This window comes from Zonotrichia leucophrys, chromosome 5, assembly GCF_028769735.1.
Source record: "Zonotrichia leucophrys gambelii isolate GWCS_2022_RI chromosome 5, RI_Zleu_2.0, whole genome shotgun sequence".
Classification (NCBI taxonomy): domain Eukaryota; kingdom Metazoa; phylum Chordata; class Aves; order Passeriformes; family Passerellidae; genus Zonotrichia; species Zonotrichia leucophrys.
The window spans coordinates 25930949-25952817 of NC_088175.1; the positions used below are offsets into that span (position 1 = coordinate 25930949).

The following is a 21869-nucleotide window of genomic DNA, read 5'->3' on the forward strand; positions in this document are numbered from 1 at the left end:
AGTGTTTTTACTGTGTCAGCCACTAAAACACCCAACAAATAATCTGCAAATACCTAGTTTCCCAAGTTTCCCAGGCACCATTCCAAGGCTCAGAGAAGGTGAAGCTGGTCAAAGACACTGGTACTAGGTTAATGCTGCAGAAGGGTCTCAGATAACAGTCAAGGAAGATGAGTATAGGTTGTATAGATTTGGAACAAAATCAGAGGTGGCATGAAATGCAATTTTAATGTTTTTCTCTTATAAATATTAAACCAAAATCTTACAATTTATATAAAATCTTTACAATCTGTACACTTCTTCAATCTTTTCGGACAGCACTGGACTTTTTCAAGTTGCCATAGAGATCACTTACAACAAAATAACACATGCTGCTAGAACAAAAACGTATTTCCAAAACATATATGAGCTAATCTAAAAGCAATTGTATTTAACCTCAATATGAACAGTAGCCCTGCCTTGTTAATTATGATACTACTCAATCTGTGTACTTTTATCTTTAAACAATCAGAATTCACGCTTAAATGAACGGGGAATGGTGCTTGTTCTTTCTGCCTTCTTGTAAGCAGAGCTAGACCTAGAGAAGGAAGAGGTGAGTGTTTCTTTTTGACTTAGCCACGAGATAAATTTCAGTATCATGGTTTGATAACTTCTGAACAGCACTTCTAATTGTGTGTCTTTTTCCTAACATAAAGCAGCTTGAAGATTAACACAAAGGCACGTAATTTTTGTCTGGGTAGCACTGTCAGTTTTAAGAGTTTCCCTGTAGTCAGGTTCCACTGTTAAGGTGGGGTGGAAGGAGATAACTGTTAGGGGCTTCGGGCAGACAGAGAACCTGAAGGTTCTTAGAGAGCTCTGAAGTTATCCAGGTATCAGCTGCCTTCTTTGAAGCAGGAAGTTTTCAGCACACATGAAGCACTGCTCGCTTGTTCTGTAAGACATTCCTGCAAACAAACCCTTTTAAATCTTTCAAACTGAACAAGCAAACTTCACAGAGAAACATTAAGTTAGCACTTAGAACTGTACAAATCTGTGGTCATAACTCAGTTTGGAGTAGTAAGTAGCTAGTTACACAGTAACCTTTGGACCAGCTGCTGCTATTAGGGAATTTTCCTTTTAACTATGAGGGTTTGTTCATGATCTCCAAATTCCATCACAGACAAAGCATATACACAAATTCTGTTCAAATCCAGAGTTTAGACCACCAGTGAGCACTTACATTGACTGTGCAGTAAGATTTATGAGTCTTAACTGCTCCTCCACTTATTTTTTAAATAAGTGAAAATATATTCAACCTTCATCTTGTTTAATAGTTGTAGAAACAGACTTTTATTTGTTAAATGCCTATTAGAAATACACCTTGCTTAGTTCCCTGAATAGAGGACAAAATCAAGAAGCTCACAGAAAATGGGTAAACCAAGTTTGCAGACATTACCTGACAGCCATTCTGATTGCTTCACTGACCAAAGTGCAATTCTGTGTTACTTGTTAATAATTCAGGCTTAGTGTATGAGTTGAAAAAAGCTGCACCGCCTTCAGAGCTGGTTTTTTCCTATGCATTTCAGTTATTTACAGTAATGTTACAGAAAATCTACTACTACTAGTCTTTCCTTCCATTTGTTTTTACTTATACATGGAGTTGCAAGCACAATCCAATTTCCAAGCAATTTTGAATCACTAAACTGGCAAATACTTTCAAATTAACTTTATAAATAAAGCATCCATATACTTGGTATTGACTGTAAATTGTGGATGGAATGTATATTTATGCCACTTTGAACACAAAGCACAGATGATATTGTCATTGACTAAATTTCAATCTATAATGGAACTGGAAACTCAGAAGTGTTGAGCATTAAGTGGTCTTTGTTTATGATGTTTGTATGTGTGATGACAAATATACAACTCTAAGCATACAGATCCTCTTGGAATGCAAATGGAATTTTCAAATCAGCTATTCTGACAAGTAGATTTATCAGTAACTTGAAAGACTTTATTTTCTCTTAAAAATATTTACACTTTGTGTCTTTAAGTTACCTCCCTCGCACTGTTTACTATACAAAATTTACAGACATAGGAGCACACTCATCTTGACTCTTAATGTAAAGTGCATGTGAAATCCAGGAGAGAGAAAATGGAGAAATCTTGTTAGGAGCTCTGAAATACAGTAGCTATTGCACAGGGATTGCTCAGTTACAGTTTCCCTCATGGCTCTAAAGATTCTGCTCAAAAATGGCATCTACTTTGATGTGAGAGAAATATAATTGACCTTGTTCCATATCTACTGTATGTGGACAACAAGTTACTCCTTATGCCAAATAAGGGGAATTAAATCTTCCAAGTCATGGCATGGAAGCAGTATTCAAAGTCTCTATCGTCTCACTTCTGTTACTTTAATAAAGGTAAGTGTTTGAGCAGCAGAACTTCTAAAGCTCTGAAGGATGTTTTTAAAAATTGTCAGTTTATCTTAAAGTGTGTGGATCAATCAAATATCATTAGCTTAGCTACTTTAATTTTATTGTTAATTTTTGGAATTAAATGTGACCGTTCACTTCATGTCTTTAGTTGGTTTCAGCTCCAAGAAGGAATTATTTTTCTTAATGTAGTTTTTTCTATAGTTTTACTTAGCTTTATCACACATTTGTTTCTATAAAAGTGAGTTTGGGCCAAATTTGAGGTGACCAGTCTTATGAAGATCTACTTTGTCAGAACATTTGTACAGTAAGGTGTGCTGCTGGCAGCCAAGTAAGTCGCTGGGAAATCAAAATGGTCTTCAACGTGAACAGAGACTTCAACACTCTCACTCCTTTTAAAAGCAAACCCAGAAGATACTATTTTCATTGCACAGATAATGCTAAATTACCTTACAAGGTCAAAGTTATTTTATATATTTGGGAGTGCATGTTTAAAAGAGAAATGTAGTAAAGACAACATTTCTGCGTAATATCCTTCAGATTCTCTCTCCAGTTCACTTGGTAAGCAGCTTTATCAGAGCCCTTCTTTCAGTCTTACTTTCTTCCATTCCATGGGAGATTTTCCTGTCATCTGCTAGGAGCAGTCTCTGTGTTGTAGACTGTCAACTACATGGTTTCTTTTCTGGATTGTGAGAGACTCAATTGTTTTGTGTGCCTGCTCCAGCTGGATCTTTAAACCTTCATTGTCTGCCTTTAGAATATTCCTTTCCTAAACAAACAAGAAAAAAAAAGATAGAGAATTGTATTTTATAGTGCAATTGTTTGAGGACTGTCTGGTTGTATATTTAGGTTGACTGCCATAAAAATAAACTGGTGTAGCTCTCATCAGAACCAGTAACTTATCTGAATATTTCCACAGTCCCTGCTCTACCCTTTTGTATACTCTGACATCTTTCCACCAGCTGGTATCTGACTCATGTCCACAACCGGCACTTATCCACCCTCCACTGCACCTCTCATAACAACAGCAGTCTGGGGAAACAACAACACAGGTCACACTTTACCACTCTACTGCTGCAGAAATTGATGGAGCAGAAGCCATTCATTCATAACATCATCTGGTGTTTAGTAATTGAGGTCAGAAGGAGGGAGCAAGGGCAGGTGTAAATTACAGGGCTCACATGAATGGGACATTTTAAAGAATACATTTTTACAAGTTACATCCATGCTTCACATCCTTGTATTGAATATACTGTTGATTGAAAGGGAAGTGGTTTGTCCTGGAAGATTGTCTTAATCTTGGTCTTAATAAACCACTCATCTTTGATAAAACATTCACTTTATCAGCACCAAGGGATATTTTGAAAGTTATAGTCATCATTCAAAGATTAGACTGTGGTCCTGTGGTCATCACAGATAGAGATAAATATTGAGAAAAAAGTATTAAAATAAGTCTTTGTTCCTCATAATTATAGCTGGATCTGTCCATTAATTGCACCTTTGGAATTGCAACAGTCTCTTTAATCTGTCTGGAGACATGTTTGTACAAACCTGAACCTGGGCCCCATGTTTGAGGTGACACAGTGTTATGAATAGCTGTTGTGTCAGAGCACTTTAGAGTAAGCTGAGACACAATGGGGCTGATGCAGGTGAAATCTAGCAAGAAGCATCCTGTCCACAGCAAAATTTCTTGGTGGTCCTTACATCTGTCAGTTGAACAAAAGCAGAGCTCCCTACCCTCTCAGCCCCACATATCCTGTCACCTGGGGGAGCAGAGGCCACCAAAATCAGGAAGAAACTCAGAACTATGTTCCTCATTTTATGGAGCAACATTCTGTCCTGAGTGACTGGATTATGTTCACATTCTAGAACAGACAGGGATCAGTGTGAATGTCTTCAAAGCCCTGTACTAACACTAAAATTTATCATTTAAATAAAGCATTGCTGGAAGTTAAAGTGGCTAAGACTTTATGATGTCATTCACGGATTGTTCAACTGCAACTGGCAATCACTGGAGTGAAGTGACACCTTGCCACCCAGCCACTCCCCCACACATCAACCACTTGGCCATACTGGTGTGTAAAACAGAATTTGTTCCATCATGTATGTACCTGCTCAAGTTCCTGGTACGAAGGTTTACAGCTGTGATGCTCCTCCTTCATTTTGTGGCTGGAGTCCTTGTTCTCCCATTTAACAAATGCCCTTCGGCGGCCGAGAAGTGGGCTTGGGAACGTGGAGGGTGCTGGGGCTGCCTGGAGATAAGGATTCTCTGGCATCCTGTGCTCTTTCTTCTCTCTCCGCTTACGAGACACATCACCAGCCAGCAGCACAGGATCAGTCTGTGTACTTTTATGAATCACAGCTGGTTTCAGTCTCACTGAGATTTTCTGAGCTGAGGAACCCATGAGCATAATGGTTCGATCCTTGCTGTCCTCAGTGTGCTCCACTACTTCTCCATTAGGAAAGGTGAATGATCCTTCTTCTTGTCCTTTAAAATATATATGGTAAATTAAGGCAAGATCTTCTCCCAGAAAAGGAGAAACAGGAGGCATGGTAATTATACATGGTTTTAATAAAAAAAGCATTTATTCCTTACTGACTTTTACATTCATTGCTCTCCTAAAGAGATGTCATGAGAAGTTTCTCAGTGTTGTGTCCCTTGAAACAACTCTTAGCCCCGTCTCAGTGACACAAATATGGATCAGTAAGAAGAAAACGGGTGTGGCATCAAGGTCAGCTTGAGAAAAACTTTGATCTGGGTAAGAGGTGGTTATTACGTAGTGTTGCAGTCATTTCAGACACAATCACAGAGATGCACATAGTGTCAAGAGAAATGGGCTGCACTGAGCTCTACATATATGCTAAAAGGAAGCCTAAGGTGGAATCCAGCAGTATGAGTCTTAAATATAACACAAAAGATTGATAATCAAAGTGGCAGGAAGCAGATTTGAAGGACATTAAATACTGACAAAGAACAGGAAAGAAATTCAAAAAAGCAAATATGCAAAGAGTTGGAACATCAAATGAAAACAGAAGTAGCCTGGTGTTTTCAAGGACAACATTCCTTCTTTGGAAGCCTACACAGAAAATTTTATACAGTTTGTTTGATATAAGGAGGAAAAGAACAGAGAGGTGTAGATTTTTCAGTTCCAATTCTGTAGAAGATGCACAGATGGACAGGAGTTAGAGATTCATCTATTGAAGTGGAAAAATAAAGGCAATAATTAGCTGTTGCTTTTCCTAGCACACAGATACACAGGAAAACTGCCTTTATAAACTCCACATTAAAATCTGAGTCAGAATTGTAACAGTGCAGAAGTCAATATTACAACTTGCTAAAAAGCAAGACTTGCTTGTCACAAGGTGAGAGAGTTAAGGAAGTCTGTTAACTCTTCATGTCACAAGGCATCTAGTTCTCATGGGAGTCTGGCAGAAGATTCACCCCTTATTTGGTGGAATTTGTGCACCATACACTGTGTAGTGTGACAAGAAATCTCCCAGAAAGGGAGTCCATCCTTAGTCTACAGCAGGAACGGTATTACTTGATAAAAGCTAATATACACCTGTTTCTAGTTTCTGTGTAGATAGAACACTGCAGTTAACTCACAAAACCTAAAAGGATGCTGTACAACAGCTTTAAAAGAAAAAGGAGCAAAGAAAGGAAATATTATCTACATATTTGGATCTTTTCTCACCATGGAATTGTTCTTTAACTCCTACTGGGCAGAGGCTTGAAGCAAGAGCAGATGTTGGGCTGCTGTCTGCAACTGAAGTTTTGGGTCTTCTCTTGCACTCTATCACAACCAGGTCTTTGCATTGCTTGTGGCAGTTCATCCCACAGTCTGTAAACAAAATAATGTTTGCATGATTCAGTGGCTCTGGTGTAGCATCTAAGCACTACTGCCCTCCTGGGAAGCAAGAAGCCTTCTTTGGTGTTCTCTGCATGCATTACCTGTAGCAACATACATCTATAAAGCAACATCCCTTTGCTAAACATGCCTAAAACTCCTTTTCATTATGAAAGTACAAAATGGCACCATTCGGTCACATAAGGGCTCTGACTGTAGGAGCTGCAGAGAAAGCTGACATCTGCATGAGTAAGAAAACTGCAAAATAGGTGTTAGGAATGTGCTGCACAATATTCACAGAGTTGTGATGTTTTTGTCCAAGAATCTGTTCCCAAACCCTCTGAATTCAGTCATGCCTTGCAAAGCATTAGAGCTGTCAGTTACAAGTCCCTTCATCTCTGCATTTCTTGTATCTGTCACACTATTCTTGAATCAGTCCTGTCCTCCTTGGAACATCAAATTCAATGGGTGTATAGATATAGCCATGGATCTCAGGATGATCACAGGTTTTTGTCATTCCCTATCAATTATGGATTAAAATTAACAAAGTATAAAGTACTTTACCTTTGCATCTGTATCCTTGTTTAATGACTCCCCATAGCTGAAACAAACAAACAAAAAGCCTACGTATTAATATATTTCTCTGCATGTTTGATACCCCCAGATAAAAAACACACTAAAAACTCCACTCTTTTCTAAGATCTGAGTACTTGCAGAATATCTTGTTTTTCTGCACTTCTAATCATAATGTCAAAATAGAACTATTTACCCCTTTACCATAAGGTAAACAATATTTTAGGTGTCTCAATGACAAACAAAATATCTTGAGCTAATCTACTGAATTAGCTCAAGCATCAGCATCAGCAGATGTGGCAGTTCCTCAAGAAGCTGTGGAGCTGGAGTAGATGGAGAATTCTTCTGTCTCAGCACCCTTACATGATCTCAGCTGAACAGAAGATTGGTAGGACAGTCAGTTGTATGAAACCTTCCGTGCTACAGGCAGAGGCATGTCACATTTGTATCAGGACATGAATTCTAGCAGCCCCAAGGAGTGGAAGGCTCTGCATTCAGAAATCTTGCCTGAGACTGCTTTTGGTGACATAACCAAACCCCACAAAATATGAACCATGTTTAAACATACTGGCACTGCCAAGAGGGGAGAAAAGGGTACCTTAAACATCTACAGAGGCAGAAGTCTGGTGTTCACTGATGTTTTATAAAGATCCATTTCTGTATATGACACAAGGCAATTATGAGATAAAAAGTCATAATTTCAAAGAAAGTTAACATAATTTACTAAAAAGTAAGCTTACAAATCCAGCACAGTTGTCGCAGAAAGTGGGCCTTAAGTAAGTGGTCTCTTGGAAGTTGTGAGCAAAGCCAAGTCCTAATTTGGAATAGATTGAGCTAGCCCTCATAAAGTAAGCTGTTATTTCATCCCTGCTAATCAGACCTTCCCTGGAAACAAACAAGAAAAGTTGTTTGTGAGACACAGATTTTGTCAAATGCATAAAGAGAATTAAACATCTTTTTCCTTCGCATTTTATAATAGCAACAGTTTAAAGCACAAAAAGCTAAAGTGATCTCAGTAATCTTGCCAACTGTTTCCAAAGTATACAGAAGCTTATCTACATATTTAAACTGCAGACTGACAGGATAAATGGAATGTCTTCACATGTGATGCAACCTCAGAACTACTTCATAGTAAACCTCTGAATAATCACTACTGTATTTTCCCATGCTCTAATATGTTAAGAAAAATGTTCCGGATGATATCAAAATATACGTTTGCCAATTCTCTATTTTTAAGGCACAGCTTTATCATAGGAAAATTCTTCAGCAGTATATGGTGGATACAATTTGAAAAATGTTTCTTTTTCTATTGTCTGTTTTCCCTTCTAAATGAGCTTGGATACCACTGCTGTAAGGCCAATGAAGATGTCATTCACAACATGTTTAGAAGATGCTTTTGTCATTTATGTTTTCATTCTGTCTGTGCTTGAAGAGGATGCTTTCAACACCCTAATGATGAAGTACAACTTAAACACAAAACCCCCTAAATCTCTCCCAAAACAGCTGCTACAAAGTTGATAAGCAGGCACTCACCAGTCCTTAGCCATTACACAAAACGAGAATGGGAAACTGGCAGCAATCTTTTCAAATTCTTCCTGGGAAATGTATCCGTCCTGATCATGGTCATAATTCTTGAAGACAGACTGTGCAAGGTAAGAGTAAAATAGTTAATAATGAGGATGGTCTTAATTACCACTTTAGAACACCTCCACATTATTCATGGATCTCATCTCCCATCTTCTCCCAGTGTATATTAAACAGTGCAACAGCCTAATTGCATTTTTTGCTTGGGACTAAAAAAGCATTACAGTTTTTCTGGTTTGCAGCAAAACATCGGTAAGTCAACACAGGCTGGACTAAAAGCTTCACAACACGATGACAGCTGTTTTTTACTTCTGCTTTAAGACCATTCTGTCCAGGCCCACATATACAATTTGTACTAATGCTCTCAATTAGTGGTCTCCATGGTGGTTTCTGTAGCCAAATGAGTGCAGCTGCCTAGCTTATTTCATTGGGACAGTGTTGTAAGAAAATCAGTTACAGGACAGAATTGTCAGGCAGACACCTGTTTCCACTTGTGGAATGTATTACTGTTTGTCACTGCTGCAAGGCAAGGCGCACACCCAGAATAAATTTAGAAATATATTCCAAAACAGTGTGTATAAAAGGATGTCTCACAATATTAGAAGTGCTTAGAAAGGAAAGCAATGAAGCAGGTAAGCAAAGACAAACTCTTTACATCTCTACCTCTATCAGTTTTGGAATCAAGAACCTTAGTTGTTTCCCATAAAGCAGGAGACCCAAAAGGAAAAGAAAAGCAATTGCTGCGTGTAACAAAGCCACTGAGAGGCCTCTGCATCAGTAACATGATGTTGGAGGCCCTGGTGGAAATGGGCTCCCTGGCTCCCTGAAAGCGTGCCTCTGCAAGCACACAAACCAGCATTCCCAGCTCCTGCTGGCCCTTCACCCCCTGAAGGAATTTCCATCCCTGCCTCATGTCTGCTGCTGCTATTTACAGGTAGGCAAAAGTATCTGTTTGTGAGGACAGAAGGCCCATCCCCATATTTTCTCATACCTTGAGATTAAGGTTATAAAGGTTTACAACAGTATGAAGTACACTGGCCAACCTTACTTACATCTACCATCCTCTGAACGTGTTTGCTGATGGTTTTTGGATCAGGTTTTGGGGCCACTCCTGAAGCCCAGTCTGCAACTACTGGTGGTTTGGAAGGTGTCATAGGCTTAAAAAATTGAAAGGAACTTCATTATTACCACATGGAAAGATTTTCAGTACTACACTTTTTCCATTTGTGACACAAGACTGCAGAAATGACCTGTTGGACCCAACATCATTCTTTTGATAATTATGTGGTGCTTAAGCTCTTCCTTGAACTGTTCAAAAGAGCAGTCATTCCTTAAATTGTCACAGTTCACTGATAGCCCTGTAAAATCACCATCTTTTCCATATTAATAAAACAGGAACAAAACTACCACATAACATTCATGGTTTTCATCATTTGAATCATATAAGATTTTCCATTTGAATAAAACAGTATCAACTGCCAAGATTAAGACTGATGTCATGTCTCTACAGAGCAACTTCATTTGTCTTTGTGTTCATATTATAAAACTTTATATAGTGTCAACTCTTGCCATGTATTCCATTTTAAACTTCATCATCAACCAAACAATTTGTGCTTTAATAGATTTCACTCAGTCTACAAAGCTAAAATGTTTTAAATTTAGCATATAGTAAAATAAAATACTAAATTGAATGCAAGAGATAAAATTTTCTTTTAAAAAATCCTGGTTTTAAATTACAATCACTCATAAAAGCCCTCCTTTTGTTAAGAATCTGTAAAGGCCCTTACAGCAGCTCGGTGACTTCGTGGTTCTCGTGCATATGAAAGTTCATAAATTTCATCTTCCGTGTAGTAAAGATCAAGGGACAGCTGAAAATAAACACATCAGTTTAATCCCTGAACAGTCACTACTACTTTAAAAACTTGCTGCTGGAGTGCACTCATATTTTTTTGGTGATTTTTTTAATGTAGATTACACTTAGAAAAAAATGAACTTGAGCTGCACAGGTGTTCACAGTGATTTGAAATGTGTCCAATTCTACATTACAGACTGTTATTGCCATTATCTGGAAATCTCTAACATGGAGTGCTGCGAGTTCAGAAACTCCTGCATTGAAATGAAGTATTTCTTCTCATTTATATCCTGTAATATATTCCTGCATGAAATTATGACCAAAGTTCTACATATTTGTAGTAGCTGATTTTATAAAACATTTTTTAGAATAAAAAAATACTTAGAATAATTTCAAACAAAACATTTAAAACAAATAGCAGGAAGAAGTAAGAAGTTCACCACTTCACATAGCTGTATTTCAGGCTCTGGGTATGTGTGCTTAATCTCACACAAGGGTGCTCCCAGACAGAACAAATAACCTCAGGCACATAAGCATTTTTATCTATTAGCTTTTTCCTGAAACAGGGCTTGTAACCAGAAAGTGGAAGTGGACTATCTGGTTTTTCCAAGGTAAGATACTTGTTAAGGCCAAACAAAACTGAGAAACAAGAAAGGAAGATTTACTCTTTTAATAGAAGGTAGTATTTTAACTCACTAGGAGAAGCCAAAACTATAGTTTTAACAATGACCTAGGTAGTATAAATTTTTCAGTAGCATGACACTGCCTAGATATGACTGGGAGTGAAATACATTAGCTATATGTGACCAATGTTTATGTCAGACAGTTTCTTAAGCACCAGAAGAAACTTGGCTAGAACTGCCAAGTATCTTGAGGGACTGAACTTTTGTGTGATTTCGTTTTCAACACAAGGAATCTTCCTTACTGACAGTACAGAGTAATACAGTGAAGCAGAAATAAACATTTCCTTCCCTTATAGAAATAATTTGAAGCATACTGCTGAACTGGCACCTCTACCCTTACTGCCACATAAATCATCACCACTATCTTCTCTTCTATTCCTGAACATTTCCCCTTTGGGGAAAAAAAGATTACAATCTTATGTATTCAATTAATTTATTCAATTAATTAACTAATGGGATTCTCTATTTAGTTATTTGATAGGTATATGACAATTTTAATTGGATGTATTTATCTCGTCTAACACACTTACGGTAAGCAAGTGAACGAGGTCCATATTAGCCTCCAGGGGAAGTGGCATTTCCTGGAGTTGTATCAGCTCATCTATGTGGTTATACAGAGAATATAGTTTGTACACATTAATCTTTTTGTCCTCCAAGTAGTCTGGCATGCCCTCATAAAGGGATATCAAGTCTTTCAGGTGGACCCCAAGGATTGGGATCTTAAAGTTACTGCACTCGTTATAGGCACGTCGGTAACTATCATAATTTCTGTAAGACGAAAGCAATTCTGTCATCTCATTAAACACCTAAAAATAAAAAGAAAACCAAAGAATCAGCACTTGTTACTATTTCTGTTTTTGTCATACAGCCAAGAACTTCCCATATTATTGTTAAGAAATTTACTCTTGAAAAAAATTTTAAAACTTCGAATGAAAACTAGGTATTCTAGATTTCCTATTCCCTATACATATACATACATTCCCTATACATATTATTCCATAATATGTAATTATAGATGGTTAATATATAGCCCAATCTATACTACTGGTCTCATTACACTTCCCATTTAGCCAAATGAAAAAAGATGATTTTTTCAAATCAGGGGGATCTGAATGCAGTCAATGTGTAAGCACAGCACAAGCTCTCTGACATTCATAAGAGCAGCCATCTTCACACTCAAATCTAGAATGCATTCTCTGACTTCCAGGACACCAGCTGGAATTGCTGGAGAGGTCCTAGCAGTGAAACCCTGTGCTGTGCCATGATCCCATCATGGTGTGATCAGAATGGTTCAAGGTGTTACACTTGTCTGTTTAAGAACATTTTTTTCCATGGAAATGAATTAGAAACAGAATCTTGGGGTTTTTATGAAGGCCAAATTAATCTTCAGTCTAGCAGTATAAATATTTCCCTTGTTTAAAATTATACAGGTACAAAACTGACTCATTAACATAATAACATCCATAGACTAATGTCTTCTCTGGGAAATTCCTGTCAAAGTTCTCCATTTGTAACCTTTGCAAACTGTTTGACGTAGTTAAACCTCGAAGTGTGAGGTTTACAAGTCATTACTTACCAGACTTTTATTACCTGTTTTCTATTAGCACCTGTATACAATTTCTTGAAACAAAAAGTTATTCAAATGATGTGCACAGATGCAGACCTTAAAATGACAAAATTTGAAAAATATGTTTCTAAAATAAGCTTTCTAACTGATTTTATAGATTCTGATAGCTGTAAAAATTTCCACTGAGAGGTTACACTTCAGGTTGAGGTATGCACAGTTTATTTAGGCTGATCATACTGTGATCAAAACAGGCTCATTATTTACCTTCATGTATTCTTTCAGGCCCCAAAAGAAGAAAGTATCTTATTCTCTTAAGAAGTCTCTTAAGAAGCCACACGAATGCTTAAGAAGCATTGCTAAAAAATATGCCTTCCTTCCCTTTTTAATAGCTTTCAATGGTATTTCACAAGAATTTAACTGGAAATTAAAACAGATTCCTAACAGTCCACCACACCATGTGTGCATTAGGGCTAAATTTGTTCAAGTCTAAATTAAATAAAACCTGTCAAATGGAAAGATCAGATGAACAAAATCAGTCCTTTCACTCAAAGTGAGAGCTCTGTGCTAGCATTTTACAGATTAGGGATGATCAATGTTACTACAGTAGACAATAGTTTGGTTTTCAAGTGTTCACTTTGTTTTCATATGTGAATATTATTTTGTACTACTGCATGTAAATGAAAGTGCAGCTCATGACATCTGATGCTAAAGGAGAAACTTTAGAAAATCTATACAAGTCTTGAAGAAAGGTGGGGTTGCAAGAAGTGTAGGAGTAATTGGTGACGTAGAGATGAAATAATCAACAGAAACCCTTCAAAACCAAAGCAATTTTTGTTCTGTGTTTCCATCTTATCCAACAAACGTTACTTTTAGTGTGTGCAGTGACAAAAAAAGTTAAAGGTTCTCTTATTTGTAAAACTTAGAAGCAATACCAACCTTAATTACATCATGAGGAACACATGAGCTTGTTTCCTTGAGCCTGGAAATGGAACTGTGACAGAGACCTCCTATCACTGCCATTAATGTGTTAAAATTCTGCAGCTGGTGGAGCTTCTGTGTTCACACACACACAAAAAAAAAGATCAGTATAAATTAAAGGTTTAGGTTATTCAATGTGCACATCCAAATTTTAATTTCCTCTGTTGTCTTCCTCCAAAGTCGTACAAGTTTGTGCCATTTGACTTCATGTATTTTGGTGATGAGCTATGATTTTATTAGGTGTAACATGAACTTACTCTACTGTTATTAAATCAAATATTAAATTTTCAGATACAGTAAGTCTTCAAAGTACCTCCTCAGCACTTCCCCCTTTTCCCACAATCTACCCCAAGTACGAAACACTGCCTACTATCTTTGTTATGACTGCAGTTTAATTAGTATGCAAAGAATACAAACAGGACCCTAGCTCTCCTTTTATCCAGAAAGGTGTTTCTGGTGGAATGCTTCTAATTACAGCCAAAGCCATCACGGTCTCTCATGCTTTGGAAAGCTTCACAGCCACAGCTGGGAATCTCACATGCTGATTCAAAAGCAAGTCCAGTTTTACAGTGGAAATAATTTCTTCAGAATGAACATGAGGAAGTCCTGGTACCATCACACTATTATCTGAACACTTCATTAGACAGCACCACACACAGAAATGCACATGTGGTGTGCATGAACCACCAGAGCAGTGCCAACACTCCCAGCTCACCCTACAGTAGTAGCATGGGAAGAGCAGAAAAAAGGGCTGCCTCAGAGAAAGACAAAATAAACAGCAAACATGCTAGATTTTAACTGACCTGTGCAACATGGATAAACTTGATGAACACTTCAGCCCGAAGCTGTGGTGTTGGTCTGCTCAGAACCATTAGCTGCACCCACTGAGAGATACCATTGCAAAGAGAAATTGATCTTTCCATTGTTGGGTTCTCTTTCACACAGCTATTCACAATGTAGTTCTGATAATCTGAGAACTTAAACAAACAAAAGAAGTATAAATGAAAATTAATGTAGTTTCATATGCCTCATGATCTGTGCGTGGACAGAGGTCTGCTTTGCAAATGAAATATACACCATATCTTTTACACCTGAACTATCCACAAAACTGAAATCTTTCCTTTGTAAAAGCTTTGTTAAGTTCAAGCAGGAGCTTCCACTAATTGAATTAGCTGAAAGCTTCTTTTTGCCATATCTCAGAAGTCTTGGCTCTTATAAATCCCAGGATGAACAGAACTGGGGCTTTCCTCCCAGCCTCAGTGGCTTCACAGATTCATTGACTTCTATTGGGAAGGTTAAACAGAACTTAAATTGTAATCTAATAACTCAGTTTAAGGGAATTCAGTGTTCAGTTCATGTATTCTGTAGCTGGGGCACACTTCTGAACTAAGCTACACTAATACAAAAAGCAAGTTCAATGGGATTAATACAAAACTGAGATAAGACTATTAAGAGTGAGGGCTGCAGATTCCTTAATACTTTTGATACAACTTGTGAGATTCTCTTATTTAATCAAGGCAATCTAAAATTGTTCAGTAGATACCTGCAACACACTTTTTTTTTAAGCCATTCTTACATTAAGATTAAAGAGAAGAAATAATTTGCTTTTGTTAAACAGAATTTTTATTCATTCTGTTGATTTATCCATTAACAAAAATACACAAGAATTTGAATAATCAGAAAACATTACATGGGATTTTTATATCCATTCTTTAATATAACCACTAATATCTTACCAAAACCACTCATAGCTGTAAGAGATATACATTCCTCTCCACAGGAATATGTGGAATAGCACTGATCTTTAAGCAAAGGTCAGGCTGTTGTTTGTTTCTTACACTCCCTATCTCATCTTCTTGCAACTTTTTAAACTTTTTCCATCCGTTTAATAAGAACTACTAGCACTTTCAAAGCGGATGACTGCAGACACCTCTAGATTTGTCCTTATTAAATTAAAAATGGAAGAAATATTAGTAATAAGTAGAGCTATCTCTGAGATTACACAGTACTTACATTACAATTATTCTTTGAATTTTGAACTCCAGCCAGGTTTGGCTGGATCTGAAAATTTAAGCAACTACTCTATAAGATAGATAATTTCTCAATTTTTGACTACATAATTATGAACTTCATAGCAGTTTCAGTACAACTACGAATCAGTATATATTTTTTTCTCATCAGTAATCTCCTTCAGAAAAGTTTGGGGTTTTTTTTAAATCCTGAAGAAATTAATCTCTAAAATGCTACTTGAAAGTTTTGAATTAATTGTGGTACACAAACAATTTGAAGTCAACTATAACAAGCTTGTTAGTGGCAGATACACTAAAGTAGTTTAGGTATTTAAATATTGCTCGAGTCTGTTATTGTGATGAGTAACTTAAAAGCCTCAACAAGAATCCAGAATCCAGATTCTTACAAAAGACTGTGGCCTCCCTGTACTTTATGACTAGTGATTAAAATACCTTCCAAGCACCAGCATGCCTCCGGCCCTTACTCTGTCAGCACCACTCCTTGCATTCTAATTTGCTGCAAGATGGATGGTATCTCATGGAAGATTTTGCTGTATGCTGTGTATGTGATCAAATATTCCCTTCTGACTTTCAAATGCCCAGGCCTTTAAATAGTTATTCCAGGGATTAATAACACAGCTGGTCATTTTCAATCTTTCTCCTGGTGCATGATGCCACATTAGAACAACGAAAGTATTCTGCAGCTTAGCACATCATGAACACACTCTGCAAAGATTTAATTAACTAATTATTAATTACATATAATTTTCTGACCCAAAGTCTTGGTATGCTCAATTTATACAAAAACATATGCAGGTACCCTGTATATAAAATGTATACATGCATGTAACTGTTGGAACTCCATGACACATCTGACACTGACTAAAATCATACTTGTTATACTCATTAATTACCTTACATCTGCACAGAGGCTTTGAAAATGGTAAGTTATATAAGCTTTGCATATTATTACTGCCTACAGGCAGCAATCTGTGCATGACTTCAGTTCTACAGCTTTTTGAGTTTAACGCAAAACACAGAGTCACGTACTGACAGCTCAAAACAAAGTACATGAAAACACGACTGTGAAATCTTCTACCACCTAGTGAGAGCCCCTTTTCTTGCATAGGTTCAGCTTCATATTGTAGTGGTACCAAAAAAACCCACTGAAACCAACTAAATAACAAGAAACAGCAAAAAAACCCCAAAATAATAACCCACTAAAAAAATAACTTTGCTTTCAGTCTTATTTTCACACAGACTTTGCAGCCCTTCTAGATTTTGGTCCCTAACATTCACTTTTCCATGTGTAAACTGTACCAGGTTTGAAAAGAGGCAATGTTGTACCATACAGTGATCAAGTGAAGCCAAGGTGCATAGGGAAGTTTGCATCTTATCAGCTACACACATGACTGAGCAAAAAATATCTTGGATAAATCCTTAAAAATTGTTTCTGTATATGACAGCATAATAAAATACGTTTAACCTCCTTATTTTAAAATGGCATTTTCTAAAGTGCTTTCTTATCTCTGGTCTTTATTTTGTTACGCACAATCAAAAAAGGCAAGCAGAGTCCAGCACTAATCACTGCACAGGACTGCTGCACTGATCACTACAGCCACAGAAGGTTGGCATTCTAGGAGAATATTCCAAGTTTTCCTGTTCTTGTGTCCAATGGCATTCCTTGTTCTAACAAAACGAGCTTCTTTGGAAGGTTTTCTTCTCTTCCTTCCAACTGATCTTGCCCCAGCTCTCCCACAGTTGAGATTCATTCTCTCACTCTCATATGGTTGTAGCAGAAGGGTATTTACTCAGAATCTAAGTTACATTGGCCACCTTCAATACCAGTACAGTAAAAGAGTCTGAAAACAGACTCAGCATGTCCAACATCTCGTATGGCAGAGTTAATCCTGTACTGTGACCTCTCTGCCATATTCCCTATGTCTTTCCCATATTTGCTTAATATAAATAAATAATTACATAAATAAATAAAAATAACTTACTGATATTCTTCGGAAAGACTTAAACTCAAGATAGGTAAGATGGTCTGACAGCTCCTCTGGCTCAAGGTGATCAAAAAGAAGTGAGACTTTCCGTTTCTTACTGGTGTTGGCCTTTACACGCTGTGTCAGCTTTCTAGACCAATCCCTAGAATTTCTTTTAAAACACAATTACTCCAAGTTATTTACTGAAGAGCAAAATTTTCCTCTTTCCCTAAGTCAGAGGTAACATTGTTTTCATGCCTTACTGCAGTAAAAACTGAATTATTTGAATTTCAAAACAGCAAACTCCTTTCATGCATTAGAGATTATATGACAAAATATTATTGTTAGTCTTTATTGTATTGATGTAGCACTTGAAGTACAATAGAACTGTCTTACTGAACAGCATGAGAGTCTATATAATTTCTGCAATCAGTTCTACATTTTCAGAATAGCTATCTGTAACTTTTGTCTTCATTGAACACATCCAAAGCTCCTCCATTTAATACTCCTTAGATTTCCTTCAGCAGCCTCTATGAACTGTCTCAGTTTGCTATTGACCCATAGAGTAACAAAATGTATTTCAATTTGAAATGCTAAATATCCTCTTTCATAACCAGATCTAAAATGTATGCTAAATTCTGCTCTGCTTTAGCCTGTGCATTTCCAAAGTACAAACTGACACTTGTTTTGCCAGTTGTACTGTTCCACAGAACTATCTCACTCTCATGTAACAGGGAAACGTCTTCCCAAGAAAGAACTATGTGATGTACAGCTCTAGGATTTATTCTTGTCACAAGTATTTTATAACCAATATCATCTAAACAGAGTCAAGAGTCTGACAATGTAACAAACTATATCCTTACTTACCCTTGTTGCTAAAATATAAACACACTTTTTTACCTCATGTGTTACCCATTCAAATTTTATTCTCCTTTTTCAGTGATTTCAAGTGATCTCACAAAACCATTAGGCATCTATAAATTTTCTAAGTTCCCTGGACAGGGTAAAACCTGGCAGTCATAGACAATCAGTCCAAAGTCTACAATGCAGCTAAATTCAACCTAAGCCATTCTTGAAAGGCATTCTGTTCTACTACATAACATATATTTCATCTGTAATGAAGTATAAACTCTTGTAAGGACAGCTAACACATGACTTATGAGAGACATTATAATCGAATAAAGGAAATTCAGAGCAGAAGTTTGTTTTCTGAGTATATTGAGACTTTGACACTCACATTTGAGATGTGTCAATTAGACGACAATGTAACTCCTCACCATTAGCTCGAACCACTTCTTGAAATTCCTCCATAGCTGTGGATAGTTTAGAGTCCATTTTGAACATAATCCAAAATTCTGTAATCCAATACCTATTAAAGTTAAAACACACACACACCAAAAAAAAAAAAGGCTTTGATTTAGTTAGGCTGAAATTTAATATGAGCCTGTATGGGTTGAAATGTTCCTTTGGTCAATTCAGGTCAGCTGTTCCAGCTGTGTCCCCTCCCAGCCTCAAGCTCACCCCCAGCCCACTTTTGGCAGGGAGAGATGTCAAACAGAAGGCATTGATGCTGTGCAATCACTCTTCAGCAAGAGGTAAAATAATGTTGGGTTTTACTCACAGATTCAACACACAGCATTATAGAGGCTGCTATAAAGAAAATTAATTCCATCCCAGACAGACACAGTACCCAGCACTATACATGTAAAAACCTGTGCTTGTGGGAAAAATGGAAATGCACATTTTTAGGGATGCATGTAAGTGTGAATTTGCCTGGAAGCAAAAATGTTACCAGATCTCGCACAGTACTAAAGCATGCTGACATAACCAATGATAATCTGCTCTGAGATGATAAAATCATCACAATTTAAAACAAATTCTACTCCCCTGTTACTAATAATTTCCCCCTTCCTGTAAAAAAGACATATCCTCAATCTATTAGAGCTGAATATTCTCCCTCTCTTCTGTTTTCTCTAAACTGAGATATCAAACTATATTATACTTAATAGGTAAAAATTAGAGTGTTCCAGGACCACTGCAAGTAGAAGTACTAAGGAGAATTACCTACCAAATGCACTAGAGCTTTGCTTAGTATAAAAGTATCTGCAATATCCCACTTAATTTTTAATAGACCTATATAATAATATTAGGCACATTTCTACAATTTCCTGAGCTCTGTCAATTTTCACAGATGTTTAAGATACAGATTCATATAGACTCAGTTCAAAACTGTGACCTGAGAACTCTTGCACTGATTTAAGCAGATCTGCTAAATGCCAGTTGGACCTTTCTGTGTAGAGCTGCTAAAGTGAACCTTGAAAAGCTGAAGCAGAATACCTGCTTCTCTTTTTTATGTGAATTTCAGACATGCAAAAACATATTTATATTCGTCACATAGATAACTGCAAGCTAACAACTAATAGCTAGCAACCAGGAACATACTTACCTCACAAAATAGCATATCTTCACACACAGCATGGAAGAGTTATTTTCTAAAGCATTAAGATAGGTAGAAAACTGTTAAGGAAAATCACATCCATTCACATAAGATGTAAAATAAAACATGCTTGATACTTCCCAATCTTATTCTTATTGCTGTAAGCAATAAGAATCATCCTTCTGACGGTAAATATTATATCAGATTAGGGTTTTACATAAGTATATACAAAGTATATACAAAGTATATCCCCAGGTTGCTACCGAAGTTCATTGCAACTATGACTACTATGAGTAATACTGGTGCTGTTGCCAGAGTACTGAGTAGTGTCAACCAGCAAAGGGATTCTGTTTTCTACTTGTTTCTTTGCAACATGCCTCAAAATTTCTCATAAAACTTGTGCAATGACAGATGTCATTAAAATTTTAAATATTCATACCAAATTTATCAATCAATCCATTTATGAAGCAATCATCTTCAGCTAATTCACTGGAGACTTAAAAAAAAGGCATTTTTCTTTTAAACATAACCAGTTATTGACAATGACAGAGCAAAATGTAACATGCCTCTCCATAGTAACCTCACCTTTCTAGCTACACAACAGTTTTCACTTTATTTGCTCTGGCAACTGGAAGAAGCAAGCATATTTTTAGTCTATTAGCTCTTTAAAACATGTTTTGATATCATAGGCAATGTCTGTGGATGTCATGGAAAATGCACTTTGAAAAATGTATTATGCATGTCTTGATTCTTCTGATGGAGGTGACATACATATTTTCAGGCCTGAAAAACACAATTTAATGAAAATACCTTGTGGATCCACTCAAAATCCGATTGCAATTAACTGCAGCCTAAATCTACCACAGCTGAGAGGACATGCCATGCTGACACCATGCTGACTACAGAACTGGCGAAGTCTGAGTAAATTCCCAATTATTTTTAAGAGCTCCTCTCTGAATGACTAGAATTAGACAACTTACAAAGAACTTGTAACCACCTGAAATCTCTCCCATAATTTAGGGGATGGGAAACAGTGCAACTGGAACACTTGCAAGGTTTTGCGAAATGCAAGAGCTCCGAATACCTGATCCATTCAAAACTGTCTACAACTTTCAATGTCTTTACAGGGAGCTACATACAGAGTTAAAAACCAAGCTTCCAAAATATGCAAGTCTAATAAAAGTTTGAATTGTTTTTCTGGTTGTAGAAAATGTTACATCTCAGAAAGGAGATGCAAGCACTTCCTTTGCTGCATTTTCCAAGAGCCCAGGAGCCTAAGTGAAACACAACACTACACCACAGCTGTAGCTTAGCACACTTGATCCAACACTTGCCATTAGAGAAGCAGCAAGACAGTCCTGCTACAGACAGACAGACACTGTTCCAGTAATGCTCTGTTGTAAGGATGCTGCTTGTAAATGCCTGGAAGATACAGAGTTTGAGGAAAGAAAAGATTATTAAATTGAATTGTACCAAAATTGGATGGAGATTCTTAGCATGACAGGTCTCCATCCTATACTGTGCTCATCTAATTAGAAGTCAACATTTTGTAAAGCTAAGAAGACAGTAACATATTCCACAAGTAAAAATTCCAAAGAAAGGCTAGTATTGTGAATATGATCTAGTAGTTACATTGTGAAAAACCTAATGAGCCAGAAACACACACATATGAGTCCAGGCAGTCAACTCAAAATAGGAACAAATAGAGAGGAAAAGCTTATTATTTATTTCAGCAATTTTGAGTGCGTGTGAGAGAAATAATTTTCATTGAAAATTTTCACACCTTGATGATACAGTTTTGTTCTTTACTCTTTGACTTGATAGTGAACAGAGAGAGATACAAATCCAAAACTTAGATCCAGGTTCACAGTACCTGATTGAAGTGCTTACATTCATCTAACACCTGCTAGATATTCCCTCCCCAGCCAACAGAGGGTGATTT

The 21869-nt window shown here is 37.0% G+C and overlaps 1 protein-coding gene across 1 annotated transcript in view; it reads right to left on the bottom strand.

The window, feature by feature from the left end:
• Window positions 1-206: 206 nt before the first annotated feature.
• RASGRP1 (RAS guanyl releasing protein 1) overlaps window positions 207-21869 on the bottom strand; it is a 37958-nt gene continuing 16295 nt past the window's right edge. The window contains exons 4-17 of the mRNA XM_064714218.1: window positions 19937-19999; window positions 18728-18859; window positions 17509-17662; window positions 14300-14473; window positions 13455-13571; window positions 11482-11757; window positions 10204-10284; window positions 9469-9573; window positions 8366-8475; window positions 7573-7717; window positions 6824-6860; window positions 6107-6253; window positions 4523-4899; window positions 207-3180 (exon numbers count right to left, since the gene is read on the bottom strand). Coding sequence (XP_064570288.1) covers window positions 3046-3180; window positions 4523-4899; window positions 6107-6253; window positions 6824-6860; window positions 7573-7717; window positions 8366-8475; window positions 9469-9573; window positions 10204-10284; window positions 11482-11757; window positions 13455-13571; window positions 14300-14473; window positions 17509-17662; window positions 18728-18859; window positions 19937-19999 — 2053 coding nt within the window. The 3' untranslated portion in view covers window positions 207-3045. The remainder of the gene's footprint in view (window positions 3181-4522; window positions 4900-6106; window positions 6254-6823; window positions 6861-7572; window positions 7718-8365; window positions 8476-9468; window positions 9574-10203; window positions 10285-11481; window positions 11758-13454; window positions 13572-14299; window positions 14474-17508; window positions 17663-18727; window positions 18860-19936; window positions 20000-21869) is intronic.